General features: G+C 39.2%; 1 protein-coding gene across 8 annotated transcripts in view; it reads right to left on the bottom strand.

The window, feature by feature from the left end:
* Nucleotides 1-20,649, bottom strand: part of ELAVL4 (ELAV like RNA binding protein 4) — a 731,770-nt gene that overhangs the window by 272,812 nt on the left and 438,309 nt on the right. For all 8 annotated transcript variants that reach the window (XM_044085981.1, XM_044085982.1, XM_044085986.1 and 5 more), the window contains one exon: nt 16,742-16,982. In XM_044085981.1, coding sequence (XP_043941916.1) covers nt 16,742-16,982 — 241 coding nt within the window. The remainder of the gene's footprint in view (nt 1-16,741; nt 16,983-20,649) is intronic.

Raw genomic sequence — 20,649 nt, 5'->3', positions numbered from 1 at the left:
CGAGGCTTTTGTAAGGCAGTTGTTTGAACCAACTGAAAATGTTGGATTTAAAGAAATGAAAAATGAACAAATTAGACACTAGATTTTTACTAGCTTGGTTGAGGTTGAAGTGTCCCAAAAGTTAGAGCTTGAAGTTAATTTAACTTTAAAAGAGCAAAATTGGTAAAGAAGTTTGTCAGGTAAAATGGAGTGAAAAAAGTCAAGTTCAAAATAAAATATAACACTGGTCAAAGTAAGCATGTGCATGAGAAGCAGAGTGGATGCAAGCATAGTATATGCATGAGCTGTACCCAGTATCATGCCGAGACAGAGCAGTGTGCCGCATGAGACAGAAGGGTAAGACATGTAAAAGGCTTCATGCCGAGACAGAGCAGTGTGCCGCATGAGACAGAAGGGTAAGACATGTAAAAGGCTTCATGCCGAGACAGAGCAGTGTGCCGCATGAGACAGAAGGGTAAGACATGTAAAAGGCTTCATGCCGAGACAGAGCAGTGTGCCGCATGAGACAGAAGGGTAAGACATGTAAAAGGCTAGGACTATTTGAGGCCATTTGCAGAGTGCGAGTACTTGTCGCCCAGGTGCAACATTACTCCAAATGAATGAACACGTTATGTCCTGTTTTCTGTAGTTCCAGAATGCTAATTTATGCTAAACAGAGATATTTATAAATCAAGAAAGACTGCCTTCACAGTGTGTGGGCATTTGAGAGATTTTCCAAATACCTACCTAGGGCTATAGAGTTTCCAACTTCAGACTGATAACAAGGCATTTGTTTTACTGCTCATTTCTTACAATCCAAGTAAAGTACCACCTTGAGGTCAAAGATTTCTCATAAGACTGAGTAGTTTGAACACCAGAATAATTAATGTGCCTAAAAAACAGTTAGTTGTGGCAGAGATGTTATCCAGAAGTCCTATATGTTTCCAACTGTCAGCAACTGAAGAAAATGTTGTCTCCTATGTACAGAGCATAATGACAGCAAGATAACAGAAAGGTTAATGCAAGCTACCAAGAGTGATCATGGCTTACAAACTGTTATATGATATGTCCAAGATGGTTGGCCTAATCATTGGTCATAAACATCTCATGCGTAAGTACTACACAGTCAGAGCACAGCTGTCAGAATATGATGGCTTACTACTGTACCAAGGCATAATAGTAGTAACCTTAACACAATGTGCTAAAGTACTAAGCCAAATACACAACGGAAACCATGGGGTCAAGAAATGTCAAAACGTCCAGTGTCAGTGTGGTAATTAAGCATTAATCTCGACTTACAAAGCTTGTACCAAAGTGTCATTTATGTGTTACCCATAAACACTCTCAAGAATGAGCATAGGCACTCTTACCACCAGGTCCTTAGCAAAAGGTAGTGCCATATACCATATACTGCCGCAGAAATAATCCTATCTCACCTAATGCCTGGAATATCTAGTTACACCATATACTGCCACAGAAATAATCCTATCTCACCTAATGCCTGGAAGACAAATAAGGACAGGCATGCCAGTGTTAGTCTAAACTTAAACAAAAAACTGTTTGTATGACTCAATTAAATACAATGATTATCAAGCTCAGGCTTTGTCAAAACATTGTATGACAGACACTACTCTACACAAGCACTACCTGTCCTTCTGCTAGGCCAATCAGCAAACTTCAGAGGGGAAAACAAAGTGGGAGACAACAGGTTCTGCAGTGCAAAAAGCTGATGAACTAAGGTCAAACATGAAGCAACAGTGGAGAGCCAGGAGAGGCATCAGTGGCATGTTCAAATAACTCCTTAAGCTGAATACCATGTTATTGAGTGCAACCTTGATATGTTTGCACTGACAGCAACCAGGCCCAAACCTAGCAAAAGTATTTCTATTTTCTTGAAAGCATTATCAGAACCTACTGTCTGAGATAATGGCGGAAGTCCAAAATCTACAATGTGTGATGACAGACCATGTACTGTACAACCAAGAGCGATTCTTCCAGATCCTGTTGAAAATGTATTGCAGACTGATACTGAGCATAATACTTTAGATCATAACTGCTTGTCTAACCATTATCCTTTCACAGGTTCCACTTTGTGTTCTGTTTGAGTGATTGGTAGTGCAAGAGAGTTGAAAATACTGATTCATTACAAAGAGTGCAATGCAGTAATATGGTTAGAGAAGATGACTCTTCTCAATATTTCTTTCTTCTGTGTTGAAAAACAAGTTGATAAGTTACTGCCTACCAGAAGTGTTGTCATTTTGTGAATACTCACAACCGGTAGTGTAATTCCTTTACCCCTCCCTCATACGCTGCCTTCTTCTGTATCCCTTAGTCTGTTGCAAGCAGAGACAACACATACCTTATCTGATAAAGTTACACAGGAGAAACCTTATGAATGAATGGTCTACAAGACTGCTTGCTGGAAGCTATTTTTTAAGACATTTTATAAGACACTGTTATCACCATTCAAAACTTTCCTGCTAACACTGATTTAATTTTAGATTAATGTTGCTGGGTGGGAGGCTTTAGCAAACTCTCTAACTGATGTGTTTGCTGACTCCAGGGAGGTACTTATTCAGCCTTCCATTCACCATTATTATTTTTGGCCTTGCATGTATTTCTACAGTACTCATTCTTAGAAAACGTTTACTTTTTCATGCCATTAAACTAACCACTTTACTGAGGGCAGTCAGCACTTCATTTCTATAGTAACCATCTGGTTTACTTTTCCCTCAGGCTAATTCTGTAAAGAGTAGTGTGTCTGAGGCTATCCTTCCAGGTTTCCTAGCCTTATCTTTTAAATTACCAGTTATCTGCTAGCCGTGTTCAGGTTGGGAGCACTCCTTCCACACTTACTACTCAAAGTCAGACTGACTGGTCTGGCACCCATGTTAGCGGGGGTCTATTACCTGCTTCACCTCCCTCCTACTCCCAGTTACCCAGCCACACCTGGATCAGTATATTTATTACTGTCCCTCTCCACCTTATCTCCACCTATGACTCCCCTTCCCTTAAAGGCATACAGTATCTCTTACTCTTTCAGTGCAAGAAATCTGGACAAAGACAAAAAGCCCAAACATAGGAACAGATTTTAAATATTGTTCCTATAAACATAGAAAGTTGCTAGAATGGCAGATTTTGCATTATTATACATTCTCTGAAGGAAATGAAGTCTGAAACTCAAATGTCTTTCAATATTTAATATTATTTAGTGACTTCAATACTTAAAGATTTGATAGAAAACTATACATTTTATGAGGGACAGACCAAAAATAAGGGGAAACAATCTGGACATGCTGGGAAAATCTGGAACAACAACAGACACACAGCACTAGCAAAGCTGGCACTTCATTTCTCCTCTCAATAATACATGACTTTTGCCTTCTTACCCTCCTGCCTTTTTCCACATTGATGCCATTATAATGCATACCTCCCTAAGCCAGCTTGCACGATAGTCACCTCTTCTATTTCAAAGCCATATATAACACATGCACATTAAGTGTACTGTACACATACCACCAAGCCAGATTTATCCAAGACTAAATAGAAATCTCAGCATGCACACTATAACCTAAAAACTCATAGAATTATACTACTTGTCTGAATTTCTCTAAATCAACATACGCAGCACAGCTAAAATTTCTTACACCTTATCCTCATTAACATAGCTATACTCTTCTACATCTTGCAAAGTATCTTATTTCTACTTAAGCCTATTTTACCTCATACTTCTCTGGAGCATTTTTATGCTCAATTTCTGAGAGACTTGCTTGGCTGCAATCACCTGCATTAGAAGCTGAAGTTAAGTGAAACTTGCAGTAGTGTATTTTAGTCTTCTGTTAAGTACAAACTTGCAGTTTTAAAAGTACTGTATTTCATTTTTTCTGTTTCCTAATTGTGTGTTTCATTGAGCAGTGTGCTGTGTGTCTCTCTGCAGTTAGTTCCGCACCCACCCTCCCTGTTCTTGTGTTGATATTAGTGTTGGTGGCTCTGGAATTGCCCGCCCCTCCTGTAAGTCTGTATTAGAACACTCCTCCTGGGTCCTTCTCATTTGATCACTTAACCGAGTGCAGTGAGATTATATTCTGAGTCTAGTGTTCACTCTACTTAATACAGAGAGAAGATTTATTACTGCTTGGTAGTAGCCTGATTAAATTGTAACTGTTATTCTAAGTATTTTGGTTTAAGCACTTGGGCTTCATACAGGTTGTTTTATATTAAGAAGGTTTGTGGTCTGCACTGTTGTGGCAGGACAGGTAGCTTACATCCTTTTAAGCTGGGAACTGCTGATTGAAGGCCCAGTGTCTGCTATTCTAAAAGTGTATTAGTTCTGGCTTAAGCACTTGGGCTTCAGGCCAATTAATCTACATTAAGAGGGTTTGTGATCTGCACTCTTGTGGGAGGACAGGCTGGATTCTGCCATTCTGAGCTAGGAATTTCTGGTCACAGGCTTATTGTGCCTGCTTATTTGAACTGTTTCTTTCTGAAATTGGTGCGCCTTGTTGCAGTGGCATAGACCAGATTCAGACCTGCTGAATCTAGCTTTGTTTGTATAACTTGAGCACTGATCCAGGCCATCTTTTTTTGGAGAAGGTTCCCCTGCACCCTAGTAGCAGGAGTGTACAGTTAGAACTTGTCTGATCAAAGACTGCTGGAACAGGGCTCAGTTTTGAGCTTTTTTTCTGGTTAATTGGGTCATCATCATCATCATCTTCTTTCGGCTGTTCCCATTAGGGGTCGCCACAGTGGATCATCTGTTTCCATTTCTTCCTGTCCTCTGCATCATGCTCTTTCACACCAACCACCTGCATGTCCTCTCTCATCACATCCATAAACCTTATCTTAGGCCTTCCTCTTTTCCTCTTACCTGGCAGCTCCATCCTTAGCATCCTTTTCCCAATATACCCAGCATCCCTCCTCAGCACATGTCCAAACCAACGCAATCTCGCCTCTCTTGCTTTGTCTCCAAACTGTCCAACCTGAGCTGACCCTCTAATATACTGATTCCTAATCCTGTCCATCCTAGTCACACCCAGTGCAAATCTTAACATCTTTAACTCTGTCACATCCAGCTCTGACTCCTGCCTTTTCGACAATGCTACCGTCTCCAACCCATATAACATAGCTGGTCTCACTACCCTCTTGTAGACCTTACCTTTCACTCTTACTAGTACCCGTCTGTCACAAATCACTCCTGATACTCTTCTCCACCCACTCCATCCTGCCTGCACGTTCTTCTTTACCTCTCTTCCAAACTCACCATTACTATGAACTGTTGATCCCAAATACTTAAACTCATCGACCTTTACCAACTCTACTCCCTGCATCCTCACCATTCCTCTACCCTCCCTCACATTTACACACATATATTCTGTTTTAGCCCTGCTGACCTTCATTCCTCTCCTCTCTAAAGCATATCTCCACCTCTCCAGGGTCTCCTCAACCTGGTCCCTACTCTCACTACATATCACAATGTCATCTGCAGACATCATAGTCTACAGGGCCTCCTGTATGATCTCATCTGTCAACCTGTCCATCACCACTGCAAATAAGAAAGGGCTCAGAGCTGATCCTTGATGTAATCCCACCTCCACCTTAAACGGATCTGTCACTCCCACCGCAGTCCTCATCAATGTCACACTACCCTTGTACATATCCTGTACCACTCTTACATACTTCTCTGCCACTCCTGACTTCCTCATACAATACCACAACTCCTCTCTAGGCACCCTGTTATATGCTTTCTCTAAGTCCACAAAGACACAATGCAACTCCTTCTGACCTTCTCTGTATTTCTCCAACAACACTCTCAGAGAAAATATTGCATCTGTAGTGCTCTTTCCTGGCATGAAACCATACTGCTGATCACTAATCATCACTTCCCTTCTTAACCTAGCTTCCACTACTCTTTCCCATAACTTCAAGCTGCGACTGATCAATTTTATCCCTCTGTAGTTACTGCAGCTCTGTACATCACCCTTATTCTTAAAGATAGGTACCAAAACACTTTTTCTCCACTCCTTAGGCATCCTCTGACTTTCCAAAATTTCATTAAACAATCTGGTTAAAAATTCCACTGCCATTTCACCTAAGCACCTCCATACTTCCACTAGTATCATCTGGGCCAACAGCCTTTCCATTCTTCATCCTCTTCATAGCTGTCCTTATTTCCTCCTTACTAATTTGTTTCACTTCCTGATTCACTATCCCCACATCATCCAACCTTCTCTCTCTCTCATTTTCTTCATTCATCAACCCTTCAAAAGTACTCTTTCCATCTACTCAGCACACTCTCCTCACTTGTGAGTACCTTTCCCTCACTATCCTTTATCACCCTTACTTGCTGCACATCTTTCCCAACTCTGTCCCTCTGTCTAGTCAATCGGTACAGGTCCTTTTCTCCCTCTTTAGTGTCCAATCTCTCATACAACTCTCCATATGCCTTATCCTTAGCCTTCGTAACTTGTTTAAATCAGTTTGCTCATTTTCTGTTGTTTTATATATAACAAAAATTGCACTTTATTAATCTGCTTTTACTGTATTTGCGTTTCTTCCTACTTTATTACTAGGGGCATTGACTACAACTCTGATCTGCGATATATGACAATAAGTATCATTTTCTGTGCATTTAAAGTGTTTTTTGATTGTATCTGCTTTATTTTCTGGAACCCCCCCCCCCCAAAAATAAAAAAACAAAATATATACTTGTTTCCCACCTTTCTAAGCTAGTATAGTCCAGTTTTCAGGTTAGTGCTGAATTCAGGGCTATGTTACAAATCTCTGTTTGCCCATACCTTACTTGGATAGAAGGAAGTTTCTCTGTTCACTTGTGAGAGAGGGGAGCTTTGAGCAGCCTATCTGTCCCTGGAGGAGTGGTTTTAGCCCAGAAATTAGTAGTTTATTGGCCATTTTGGGCTAATTTCTGTCTCTTTCATTTATCTGCTATAAATATCGCATTTGCCCAGTTTTGCGCACTGGGCAGCGCCGGTTAGCTAGAGTATAACTATTCCCAGCTACACAAAGTCTTCTCTTCAATTTTTCCCTTGGAACTAGACAAACTTTCAACTTAAGCACTCAAGCCATTCATTTCTCAGCCCGGAACTTGCTCTAAACTCATAGCAAGACTTATAAACCCTAGCACTAGACCCTCATGTACTGTACAGAAGGACAAGGCTCTCTATTCAACCTTACCAGCCATCCAGTAAAACAGTTCACTGTACCTATCCAGGCATGTCCAAAGGGCAGTTTCCGGTGTACTCTCCAGTCCAATTGGTGAATCTGGGCATTTTGAGACAATGTTACAACTGCTTCATGTACACAGACAACCATCTCCTCCTACCACCAAACACTAATACATGCGAGAGATGCAATTATACAGCCAAACTGAAGGCTAAGCTCTTTCAACCCAAGACTGGATCAGACAGTCAAGAGGAGAAGGGAAACACTTGCATCACACCACCAGTCTCACATAGACCCATTAAACCAGCACCAGCAAAAAACACACATAAATACATGAAAACATACTCGGAGGCTCTAAATAAAAATCTGCAAAACCAACAGAGACCTCCAAAGCAAACATCCAAGCAGCCTCCACCCCCCCCCCCAATACAAACCATGAAACACATACTTCACAAAACCAGTGTGCCATGCAATCACAGCCCTTAAGGCAAAATAACATACCCAACATACTAGTAATAGGTGACTCTATAGTCAGACACACTGACGTCCCACTCACTAGGCTGAATAAGGAGAAGGCTACTGTTAGCTGCCTGTCGGGTGCCAGGATCCGCCACATAACACAAGCACTCAGGTTACTTCAGAACAAGTACAAATATGACTCAGGTCATTCACACCAACATGGACAATGACAGAGCCATACCTCCCTGGACTACATGAAAAGAGACATGGAAGAGCTCTCTGATCATGTAGCCCAGGCCGGTATGACTCTGACCCTAAGTAGCATCCTGCCCTCACCAAGAATGATACCACGGTATAAAGAAAAAATGCTTGATTTCAACAATTGGCTACGTTTCTGGTGTTCGCCTGGGATGACATGCTCAACAAATCACTCTGCTTCATTAGAGACGGCTTGCACCTGTCACCCTTGGACAGTTGAATACTGGCCAAGGCTCTTGCCACCCCCATAGTGCCTTTTTTTAGACAAGGCTCAAAAGACAAACCTGCCGCCATATATAGCACAAGTAACAAAAAACTGAGGGTAATGCTACTCAATACCAGAAGTCTAAACCTCAAAATGCACGCACTCGAGGCACTCCTCAGTATGGAGAAAATCGATATATGTGCAGTAACAGAAACCTGGTTTAAGGATCCACAGAGCACACCATCACTGCCAGGCTACAACTCATTCCATACATTTCAGCCACAGAACCTGAACCGAAGTACAAAAGGCGGGGGTGTATCCATATTCATCAAGGCTACCCACACCTCCAGGTTAGTGGCACAGAACGATGCTTCAGAGATCATCCACGTGCAACTAACAATGGGCAAAACTGCAATTCAAATTGTAGCTTGCTACAGATCACCCACCATGTCCCAGGACTCCCATTCTGCGTTTCTGGAAACACTGGGAAACATAAAGGTTCTACCAAACACCCTAATATTGGGTGATTTAATTACCCAAACATTAACTGGGAGAACTACTCAAGTACTAACTCCCTTGCCCAACATTTCCTAGAATTTATAAACTCAAACACCCTGGTTCAACTGATCAACACTCCCACCAAAGGTGACAACATATTGGACCTGGTCATCACCAACATGGGCGACTGGTGTTCCACACTGGAGGTCAACCCCTCGCTGGTTAGATCTGACCATAAACAAATCACTTTGGGTATCCACATTCCACCCCCATCCCTGGACAAGGACACCACTGTAAAAAACTTTTCAAAAGCAAACTTCACGTTACTTAAGACTGAGGTGGAAAGTTTCAAAGCCCTCATACTAAAGGATAATGCTGACCAAGCTGCAAAATCCTTTACTAATGCATTCTACTGGCACCAACAAGAATGCATGGATCGTGCTATCCCAAGAAAAACCAAGACTCACTCCTCCAAGAAAAGGAAACCAGTCTGGTGGACTCCTGCCATAAACAAGCTATACAATAGAAGGAGGAAACTAATACAGAAAAGAGTAAAATCCCAAGAAGGGAAGACATCCCTGATCAGTATTGGCAAGAAACTATGAACCTCATAAAAACATCCAAGGTGAGCTTCAAAAGAAAAATTGCCAAGGACTCCAAAGATAACCACAAGGCATTCTTTATCTATGTCAAGAATATAAGTGGCAATGCTCAGATCTGCTCTGAGTTAGTGCAGAATGGCACAAAATACACTGAACATCCTGGCAGACAGGTTCAGTGGAGACTTCACCCCCAAAGGGGCCCATAACCATACAGGAAGAATGTAGAGTCCCTGAAATCACAGACACTCTGGTTAAAGCAGCCCTCTCCAAAGCCAAAAACACAGCATTAATAGGACAGGACAGTGTCCCAGGCTGCATCCTACATGAGCTCAAAGACAAACCAACTCCTCACCTAAACACACTGTTCAAACTCAGCCTCTCTACAGGCTACGTACCCATAGAGTGGCACACAGCAATGGTTATTCCACTCCACAAAGGTGGAGCCACAACAGACCCCAGAAACTATCGCCCTATAAGCCTGTCTAGCTTATAGACACACACACACACACACACACACACACACACACACACACACACACACACACACACACACACACACACACACACACACACACACACACACACACACACCATCCCAAAACCAACTAAAACACCTACCCCTAGCATATATCTCTTCAATATAAACATTAGGAGCATATGTAAGACTAATAAAGACACTCCACTCAGCAGACATACTAGTACTCACAGAAACAGGGCTGAAATCAGAAATTAAGAATGAGCATATTATCCCACCAGGCAATAATCCTTAGTTATTTTAGAAAAGATGGGGAATGTTGAAGATTAGCTATGCTCTATCCTAATAACCTACTGCTATCCCTGTACTCACACACAATACCTCAGTTTAGCAATGCTCAGAGCCTTCTTACAAAAACCCACTACATTATTGCTACATGCATTTCCACAGGCAAGAGGATAACTACTGCTGAGGACATATCATGGTCTTCAACAAACATCACCCATAAAACTATCATATTAGGAGACATTAACATGATCTGGTATTATCAAGCAATGACTTTTTATTTCTATCAGTACATCCCTTCAGTTTCACTCAGTTTATTTCCTCGCCTATCAGAATTAACAAATAACCACATAATCTAATATTGATTGTATCCCTGTATTCCACCTAACTACTTCACAAAATCTGGGGTCTTTTTAGACATGCTCAGTGATCACCACGCAATGTATACTATTATACTATACACACACTTCCCTATGAGCCATCCATTAAGCCTAGTATGTAACCTAACTCATTTCAACTAAGACATTTTATCTCCACTCTGAAAATATATGAATTGGATTTTTTAAACATCAGCCACTAGGTACTGCTGCACAGCAGTTTAATGAAACTACTCTGAGTATACTGAATGAACAAGCCCCACTAAGAATAAAAAAACACATAGACGCTAATCCTGCCTCCTGGCTAAGCAAAAAACTAATCAACCAAAGACAGAAAGGAACAAATTATGGAAAGCATGGGCCACAGGCAAAATCACAAAACAATATCAGCAAGACAGCAAAATCTGATAAGGCAAAACTACATCCTCAACATACAGAACCTGGAACAACAACAAAAATACCTAAACAGATTTTGGACAACACTAAACAAACTTCTACAAACAGGCACATTTCCTAACCTACCACACAAACTGATGAAATCATTGCATTAAAGCTCAACACACATTTTTATAGAAGCTAATAACCTCTAATTAATTCTACTCAACCTTCTGCCTTACAAAACCAGAAACCCTGCCCTTTCTGTTTCAAGCCAGTCACCATCTTCACCATCAAAAACTGCCTCCTAAAACTCAGACCTACTTTTGCAGTATGTAATTTATAGCATAGATGCAGCTGTACTCCACAGAAACAAGTGTGGGGCAAGGGCCAGAAATAAACCCACAAGAGGAATCCATGATATTAACAAGTTTTTCAATAAAAGGCAACGACTTTTGATCAAAAGTGAGATGAGTAGTTCCCAGAATGTTAGAGCCCTTGTTAGAGAAAAAAAAAAAAAAATCAGGGTCTTAAAAAAATCTACCAAGGCCAAGTTTTAGTTATGCTCATAATCTCAAAAACACAATTCAGCACAGCTCTGAGCTGATTGTGAATGATGTTACCTACACTGAGGATGAAGATATAGTGAACCTGCTGGCAGATAAATTTAGCTCAAACTTTTCTCCTTTTCCTCCTCTGTCTATCCATCAAAATATGCCTAAAACTGTCTCGCCTCAAGCTATCATACAAGACCAAGTCCTAAACGTGCTATCAAAACTACAAATAGACAAAACAACCAAAACCAAGAACAGCAGGACCAAAGGACCAAGTCGGTAGAAAATGTAGATAACAGCAAAATACGTGGCTTTGAAAAAGAGTCTAGTACTTGAAAGTGCTCATCCTGTTTTAATGAAGCTTTTATGGTTTTATCTGCTGTGGTGGATCTACTGGGTTATTTTGCTGTGAAAACTAAAAATAGTGCTTTTATGGGTCCTGACAATAGCATTGGATGCATCTTAAATAGCATAAAGCATGATTTAGTCACACCCCTAACAACACGGCTCAGTCTCAACCTCTATACAGGTTTTGTACCAAGCAAAATCAGAACAGCTACAGCCATTCCCCTGCATAAAGGAGGACCTTCCACAGACTCAGGCAATTTACAAACCCAGGGTTGGGAGGGTGGCCTAATGGTTAAGGTGTTTGCCTTGCAAGCAAAAGGTGCAGGGTTTGAGTCTCACAAGGGATAAATGGCTAGGCTTAAAATGGCTTGCAAGGGCAGTTAGCTTAGTACTAACCTATGAACCTAATAATCTGGCGAGCATCATATGTAAAGCCATGGAAAGACGTATCATGGAAATAAGGGCAGGACATGCTTACTCATCCTGGTGGACTATTTTTGAAAAGGGTACCAAACAATGGATAAAGACAAAATACCTCAACCTGGCCAAGGTGTTTGACACAATTCTCCACTAAGGCATAGTAAAAAAGCTAAATAAACTAGGAATAAACTCTGTCATCCATTGGCTTTCCAACTGGTTCACAGACATGATGCAGGAAATCAAAAAAGGGAAGGAACCACCACAGAGATCTGTTACCAGCAGGGCCAGATCCACCGTTAGGCAACCTAGACAGCGATCGGGTTTCCTAAAAATCGAACTAAAAAAAAAACACAACACAGAAAAATCTACCTTTTTTATATTTTCTTTTACAAGACTGACAATTAAACCTTTGGGTATAATCTCTGTCAGATACACAAATCTATTAACTAACAAAAAAAACAGACTCAACAAATGTAGCGCCTATGAATTCTTGGTTAGTTTAAATTACACAAGAAAAGTAAATTAGTTAAAATAAGACATGGTAGAAGACATAAGAAAAAGCCTTTCTCATCTTGGAATTTGTGATTCCACAATGAACAGTACTGACAAAAATATTAAGTATCTGTCATTACACTGCATTCATATATTCATTCATTCATATTAAACGCATGTATAGCTTTCAATAAATTGACCTAAAATTTTCCACTATTATTTATCTTACCTTTATTTCTAATTCATTTATATATTTTTTTAAATTCTACTCATAAAAGGATTTTTATAGAGAATGCAAAATACATCAATAACTCATGAAACTGTATGGAAATGTCTATAAAGTGACTTTTGGCTCAGAGCACTGTAAAGCAACAAACTAAAGAGGCTGTGTTCACCAAATGAAATGAAGATTAATAACTGTAACTTTTTGCCCCAAATTTCAGTGTGAGTATTTTTAATTCTCTCTCACTTATATGATGGAAAAAATTCTAAAATCCTGCTGCAGAAGTGATTTCCTAGGTTAGCTATGTAGATATTACACAGTTACGTTCTGTGTTCAGAATGTGAGGTCCTACTGATGGCATGCTGAATATAACAGCAAATATAAATATTTGTACATGGTTATATTGTACCAGTTACTTAGAAAATTCAAATATTAACCTGAGAAACTCAATGAATGCATTGCAGCAGTTATTTAATTTCTAAGTAGAGTGAAGACAGGGTATACTCTAGCTGTAAAGTGTAGAAGGACTGGGAGATTGGTTCACAGCAGAAGGGTCACTTGGGGTGATACAGTAATCACCAATTTATTTCATGTAACCAAAAAATATAAAGCAAGTTGAAAGGGAACAGTACTTCTCAAGTCTCAAGCCTTATATTTTACCAGCTTCCCTACCTTTGGATGAGTTTCAGGTGGTCAAAGTGGAAATGGTTGCAATCCATCTATCACATTTAGATGAGATGCAAATGATTTTTATAGAGAAACATTGTTGGCACTGCTTGTATTATAGGACAAGTAGTCATTGACTGTTTTTTTTTTTTTTTGTTCCTCATTGCCTGCCTACAATCAGTTCTCAGTAATCTATTGGCACATTTGCTCTTCTCAAGATAAGAGTAAAGACAGCACTTCAATCATTCCTGGAAAGGCATAGCCAATCACAGAGCTATCATGCTGGCATCCATCAGAGTTTTTTTCTGCTTATGGCCATAAACCCAACTCCTGGTTGCTGAAAAGAGTACTGACATGACTATGGAAGGCCAAGCAATGCCCTCCTCCTATAAGTCTGGGCATTCAAACACATACTGCAGAGAACTACTATCACCAGCCTGGCTTGGCCAAGTTCACATCCCAGTTTATGCCATATTCATTGCTTCATGCCTCCACCTGTATGGTGGTAATCAGCCAACCAGATCTAACAATTTCTTCCCCTAGGATGTGTGAGCTGACATCAGCGACTCTCTTCCACGTTCCTGCACCAGAATCTTCCAGTGCCTGAGTGGTAGCGAAACTCAGGTCATCAGGGATGTAGTAAAGACTTCATCCATCTATGCCAGCAATTTACTACTTTTTTTATTCTTCCCCTCTTCTCTGTGGTTGTGGGATCATAGAGTAAGTATATATAAATCAGGGAGTATGAAAACAAAGACCCTCACATGGAAGGTGCATGGAGACTTGACACCTTCAAAAAAAAAAGATTGTTTTTGTTTTATCAGATGAAGACACAGCTGTTTGTTCATCCAGATGTAGGCTTCATCTGAATGTAACTCCACAATTCGTAGTCGAACCACGGCTCATCTCATAGTGTGTGCAGTGATCAGACAATACCCACACTGTCTCATTTTCTTGCTTAAATCAGTCCATGTATATTTGATACATGTTCGTCCTATAAAGTGAAGAGGGAACAGAAAGGCATGCTGGGTGAGAACCAGTGCAAAATCTCTACTGTCTTTTTTTATAGACTTGTTTAGAGAATAGGCAGGTAGAACAGAAGTAAAAGGCGGCAACAGTGGTCACCCCGGACCACTCTGACCCCAGAATATTTATGAACAGAACTCAAAAGTGCAGTCTAGGGGAGTTCTTGAAAGCAGAATATCTGGAGGATGGGCAGCAGATTTGATTCCATTTAAGCCTGATCCATTTCACTGGCTGGTTTGCTACCAACACCGGCCAGAGAAACCTAGTGAGTATAATGTATCTGAACTTGAGTGAAGTTGTTGTTACTATGGCTTATAGGATAATGGTATGGAAATTAAATTTGGTGCTGTTTGGACCTAAGCTGATTTGAAGAATACAGGACTGGAAACTAGATCAGAAAACTATTCCAGAAGACCGCTATTGGGAATAAAATGTAGTGTAAGAAGGCAGTGTCTTGTCGAGTATGGCAGAACATAGTAACAGAACCAGTACTTTTCAAAGCATCTTCATCAGTAGTATGACAAGTGTTTGATGATTATGTGATTGTCAAAAAAAAAAAAAAAAAAAACATTGAAGAAAGTCACTGTAAGGAAGATTTTTACCTTACTTTCAATAAGCCATGATGCAAGAGTTGATTATTTTATTGTTTTGGATGTATGAGGGACAAATCACGTTATATAGGGGTGTGGAAGCTTTGCCTCTATGAGAAAAAGAAAACTTGATTTTTTTATTTTAATTTGGTGTAGTTTTGACCTGTTCTATTTTTCTTGTCTGAACTTCACTTGATATAGATGAATCAGTCACGTCATAGAAATCTGTAACAAATATCAGGTTGTACCCGGTGAAGTTTGAGCTGAATTTGTCAGCCAGCATATTCACGATGTCACTACACTCAGTGAAGGTGGCGCCATTGACCATCAGTTTGGCACACTGATGTGTACTAACTTTTATGTCTGAAACCACAAAGACAGCGCACATCAGTGTGCTGTCTTTGAGGTTTCAGACAAAGATATAGAAGGCCTTGTGATTGTCTTTGGCCTGTGAGGCTACCTGACCTCATAACTGGCCTTGTTGGACTTTATTAGTCCTCTTAGTTTCCTGTTTAGTATAGAGATATCCTGTCACTATGGAAATGCTGTTCCTGATTTTAGTCATGATTTTTACTTTTGTTATGTAAGCTTAATTCCAAGCTTAGGATAATAAGCTTAGGATTCCACCAGTGTAGTATGTTTTTAAAGTTTGTTTTGGGCTTACTTCTAGTAGCTACAGTAGCCTCTATACATCCATGTACATGGTTGTACAGGGTCTCTGTGAACAATTCTGCATAGGGTGCTGCAAACTCAAGGTTGGGAGGGGCATTGAATTTTGACAAACTATTACTTAATAGGATGTAATTTGCTTTGGAATAGTTCCTAACTGTTAGAGGGTTTGCTGGCATTACCAAGTTGATTTTTATTTCAAAGGAGACAGATTTTTTTGATTTTTGAGATCAGTGAGAATGTGACACAGGGGGGCAGAGCTCTCCCATAATGGTGAGTATGGGTCTAGTATGTTTGAACCTCTGGTGGGTGTGTGCAGTATCTGGTCAAGGGTATTTGTGTTAATGAAGTTCAGGAATCATTGTACCTATGAGTATGAGTCAGTATAATTTTCTCACTCTGCATAAAGGAAATTAAGGTCTCCCATGAATAGGTATTTGGTTTAATGGTATGTCCTGATATAAGCTATGGGATTCTAGGGACAGAGAAGGTGACCTGTAAGTTGCCAGGATACGGTATGGGACTTTGTCTATGGTAATTTGCACATGGATACATTCCAGGGCACTTACCTGTTTAACTAATGTAGACTTATGTTTGTTGCTTATATAGACTGAGACTCCCACCTTATGTTGCTGTCTGTGCTGTCAATGGTCTAAATGTGTGCAGAATTTAAATAAAAGCTTTCTTCCCTTTTGATGAACAGCTTGTTTCTCACCTTTCTGAGAGTTTTGAGAGTCTTGCAGTTTACCTTATCTACTTCTGAATCCCTTTTTTCTCTATTCAGTACCACTGGCAATGTTAAAAGTGCACATATTACAAAATAAATGTGCACTTTGCAGAAATTACTTCTATAACATGGATTTAATAAGCATGTAGATGCATTTTGTGCAAGCAGTTCTAGGCAACCTGTTTTATATACTCTTTTAAATTTAGTACATAGCATTTTGGCTTATGTTATATTTCTCAAAGATGTATGCAGTTATACTGACTTTTGCTTTTAAACTGAGCCACGCATACAGATAAGCTAAAATGTTTTAGGCAAACACTAGTAAATAGCCCACCTGTAATCTTGTCACGCACAAGTTTGCATGATTCTATTTCACCAATACTGCCAAAGAGACTTCTAAATTCTTCTTGCGTCATAGTCTGTGGTAAATAGTTGACTATCAGGTTCGTCTTGCTGTCATCTGTGGCAGTCCCTGTCTGCATGGGTGATGGACAGTTTCTACTATTGCTAGCAGGTCCGTTCGTCGTATTAGAAGTCGGGCCATTTGAAACTTGAGGTTCCATGGTGCTGATTATCTATAACATAAGTAAATGAATAAAATTGTAATTTGAAAAGAAAACACTGCTTTTATAAGGTCATTGAAAGTAAACAGGCACTTTAGACAGTTTCTGTTAGGCATCAGTTGGGTTTGTAAATAAATATATGTTTCCAAATAGTACTAACAATGGTTGCACTTTGCTGCAGTTTAAAATGTACAGATCATTTAAAAATGTTCTTGTTTCATCAGATGGTTGTACTCATTGTATCATTTTGAAACTGAAGCAGCATGACAACTATTTACTTACTTCCTGCTGTATGGACTGTAGTGAAAACAACATTGATGCCACAAGTTTCAGCATATTACAATCGCCTAATCATCTAATGTATTTAATGACACATTTTTGCACACCATGCACTGCAATTATGACCTGAAGTCTTGAAGAAGGTAACCTTGTTAACACCTTTCTGATGTAAGAAAGGTGCTTAAACATAAGATGCATTTAATGCTGTTATGTTGTACTATCATGTTAGAGCATTAACCAAAGCAACCATAGATTATTGTCTAAAGGATTTTCACAGCTTTAAAAGCAGAATAGGTTTTGTGCTATCACAAAAATTGTTAGCTTTTAGAGCTGCTCATTCATCAGAGGGATACTTTGCTTCTAGCTACTGTGTATGTGGCAGCATTAAGTGTAAAACACTCTGCTCCTACCCTTACTTTTTCTGTAAAAATTGTAACTCTTGTACTACAAAGAATTATCTTAGGTCACTGATCATAACTATTTGTTTATATGTTGGCTCTTTTTCTGTAAAGCAGAATATATATATATATATATATATATATATATATATATATATATATATATATACACACATATATATGAAACTGTACATAAATTGTAATTGTTTCCTCTATGAAAATGCAACAGAAGTTCAAAACTGAAGCTATTTCTAGTCAGACAGACATATGCACACACACACACACACACACACACACACACACACACACACACACACACACACACACACACACACATTAGATGGGAACTTTCCAAAATGCTGGGCATGTGTGCTTTGAAAAAAAACTGCTTGGATCTGAAAGTTGACCTTGTAAGCACAAATGTAGCAAGGCATTCTGGCACCTTGTACAGTTCCCTAATTTCACAGCCCCCTCAAGTCTAATTTGAGGACCAAGAAACAGGTCCTCTTGCTGGAAAATTGCAGTAAACCATTAACTACAAATATTACAAGTGGCTTGTTACAGCTATGAAGTGCTAAAGTGCTTGAGCTCTGACCGTGAATGCGAGATCAGCATTCCCCTTCAGTAATCCTTCTTAAGTTATGCTGTCAGAACTGTCTATCTGTTAAAAATGATTTATTTTATTCACTGACATTTGATTACCAGGAAAGTCTGATTGGATAGATGCCAGTTTTCAGTGGAGACCAGGGAAGAAAAGATCAAAAGTATTCTAAAAGCATTTTAAAAACAACAATTTTACAAAACTAATGCAAAAATCTCTACAGCTTAAACAATTATACCAAATTAGACATAATTTGAAAGCTTTGATTAAGAAGACATATAACTTATGTGACAGTGATTTAATATTTAGAGAAATTTTATCCAGTTTAGAGAAATTAAAGGTAATATAGTACAAAAGGGAATTGCAATATGAAGTGAGAACAAAAAACAGTGTTATGGCATATTTAGAAAGAGAGTCAGGGAGAGAAACTGAAGTAAGGAAGTGAGTGAAGGAGGGTGAGTAAGGAGGTGTAAGGTATGAACAGGTACTTGTTCATATTTTGAGATCTAGTTTTTCCTGGTTTGAGCAAGAACAGAGCCAGATCTTGTTTCAGAATGGTTTTAAAGGACTGGAGAGAGGGTTTTGACCTGATGGATACAGGTAAGGAGTTCCAGGCCTTAGCAACATGGTATGACTACAGACCATGCCCAGCAGATTTAATAGGTTTTTGGTCACTTGATTGTAGTGACCAAGTGGGAGCATAGTGGCGTAGAATGGTATTTAGTGCTGGGCATGAAGATGGATGCTGGATAATTTTATAGGTGGTAAGAAGCCGTGTATACGCTAGTTCATGGGGTAATTTAGGCTTCTTAGTGTTATGCAGTGGTGAGTTCTGAAACCAGTACTTTCTGCAAATTTAGTCACTTTATTATAGCATTGTTCGAGTTTTGCTTTTTGTTTTGCCTGGAAGTTAGTAAGGATAGAAGAGCCATAAAGCAGTGAGAGGAGGAGCTAAGTAGTGTCAGGTTATTAATTTATTTATGTTTGTTTACAAGGGTAGGGCACAGATCAGCAATGAGCAAATTTAGTCCCAGCCAGGGTTTTCAGGCCCACATTCTTAATTATAAACAATATTTTTGGCATATATTATTAGAAACTTTCAAATACCTATGTTTGAATAATTCTGTGTTTAAATGTAAAGTGAAAAACAGAGCTTTTAAACACTAGTTTTACATTTTTTGCATTATTATCCCCTGCAATCTGCATATCTATGTCTATATCTATACCCATATCTCTATCTGTCTGTCTATCTATCTATCTATCTATCTATCTATCTATCTATCTATCTATCTATCTATCCATATCGGATGCCAACAACTGGTCAAAAGTACCAGTTGTTGAACAGACAAAAAGCTGGTACAGCTAATTGAAAAATCATCTGATCACTTGTACTAGCATTTTGTGAGTGTGAGATCATGGCATGCTGGAGACTGGGGAATTTGCTCTTTCCCCACTATAGTGTGATCTCGGAGGTGGTATATATAATTATAAAGGGGTGTGCGGTCAGCAAGAGGGGCTTACTGCACTGCAAAAAACAATGATTGTTCTGTTTTTGTTTTCTTTTCCATAAGCTGCTCATTCATCATCTTCTCTCTTGATGTACTGAATTTTTGATGGATGAACATACATTTAGATGTTTTTATATATATATATATATATATATATATATATATATATATATATATATATATATATATTCAACCACTATGCTCCAGCAATTGTAACCACATATAATCGCAAAATTGTGCAATACAAAATTGATTTTAATTAGTTTAATTTAAACAGTTGCAAAAATATCATATATAAGAAATGGCAAGGGACAGACCACAAATTTCACCCTATGGTATCATCAGTGGTTGGAGCTGTTATTTGGCTCTCCATTTCACTTCATCGTTATGTGCACCATTTGGATGAGTGGAATATATATATATATATATATATATATATATATATATATATATATATATATATATATATATATCTATATATGGATCTACGACATTTCCCCAAAAGTTAAATTAGTGTGCACTTTTCACCAAAAGCTCAATTCACAGAAAACACAATTCACCAAAACACATTTCACCGGAAGTGGTATATGGACTTGACCCCACTGTAGTGCGACTCTGGAGTTGGTATATATAGTAGAGGGGGTGTGGGGGGCATAGCCCCCCACATATTTTAAATATGTTAAACTATATACATGCATACTTGCAATTGCAATATATTACTCTTATCCAGACATGATATATACTTTAAATATGTGGGGGGAATCTGTCCCCCACACCCCCCCAATGTGGGGGCGCTGTCCCCCACACCCTCCTACTAAATATATTGACTCCAGGGTTGCACTACAGTGGAGACAAGGCCTTAAACCACTTTCGGTGAAATGTGTTTCGGTGAA

This window comes from Protopterus annectens, chromosome 10.part0, assembly GCF_019279795.1.
Source record: "Protopterus annectens isolate FY-2018-M chromosome 10.part0, PAN1.0, whole genome shotgun sequence".
Classification (NCBI taxonomy): Eukaryota; Metazoa; Chordata; order Ceratodontiformes; family Protopteridae; genus Protopterus; species Protopterus annectens.
Note: the sequence above shows the minus strand (reverse complement) of the source record. Positions and strands in the feature narration are given on the sequence as shown.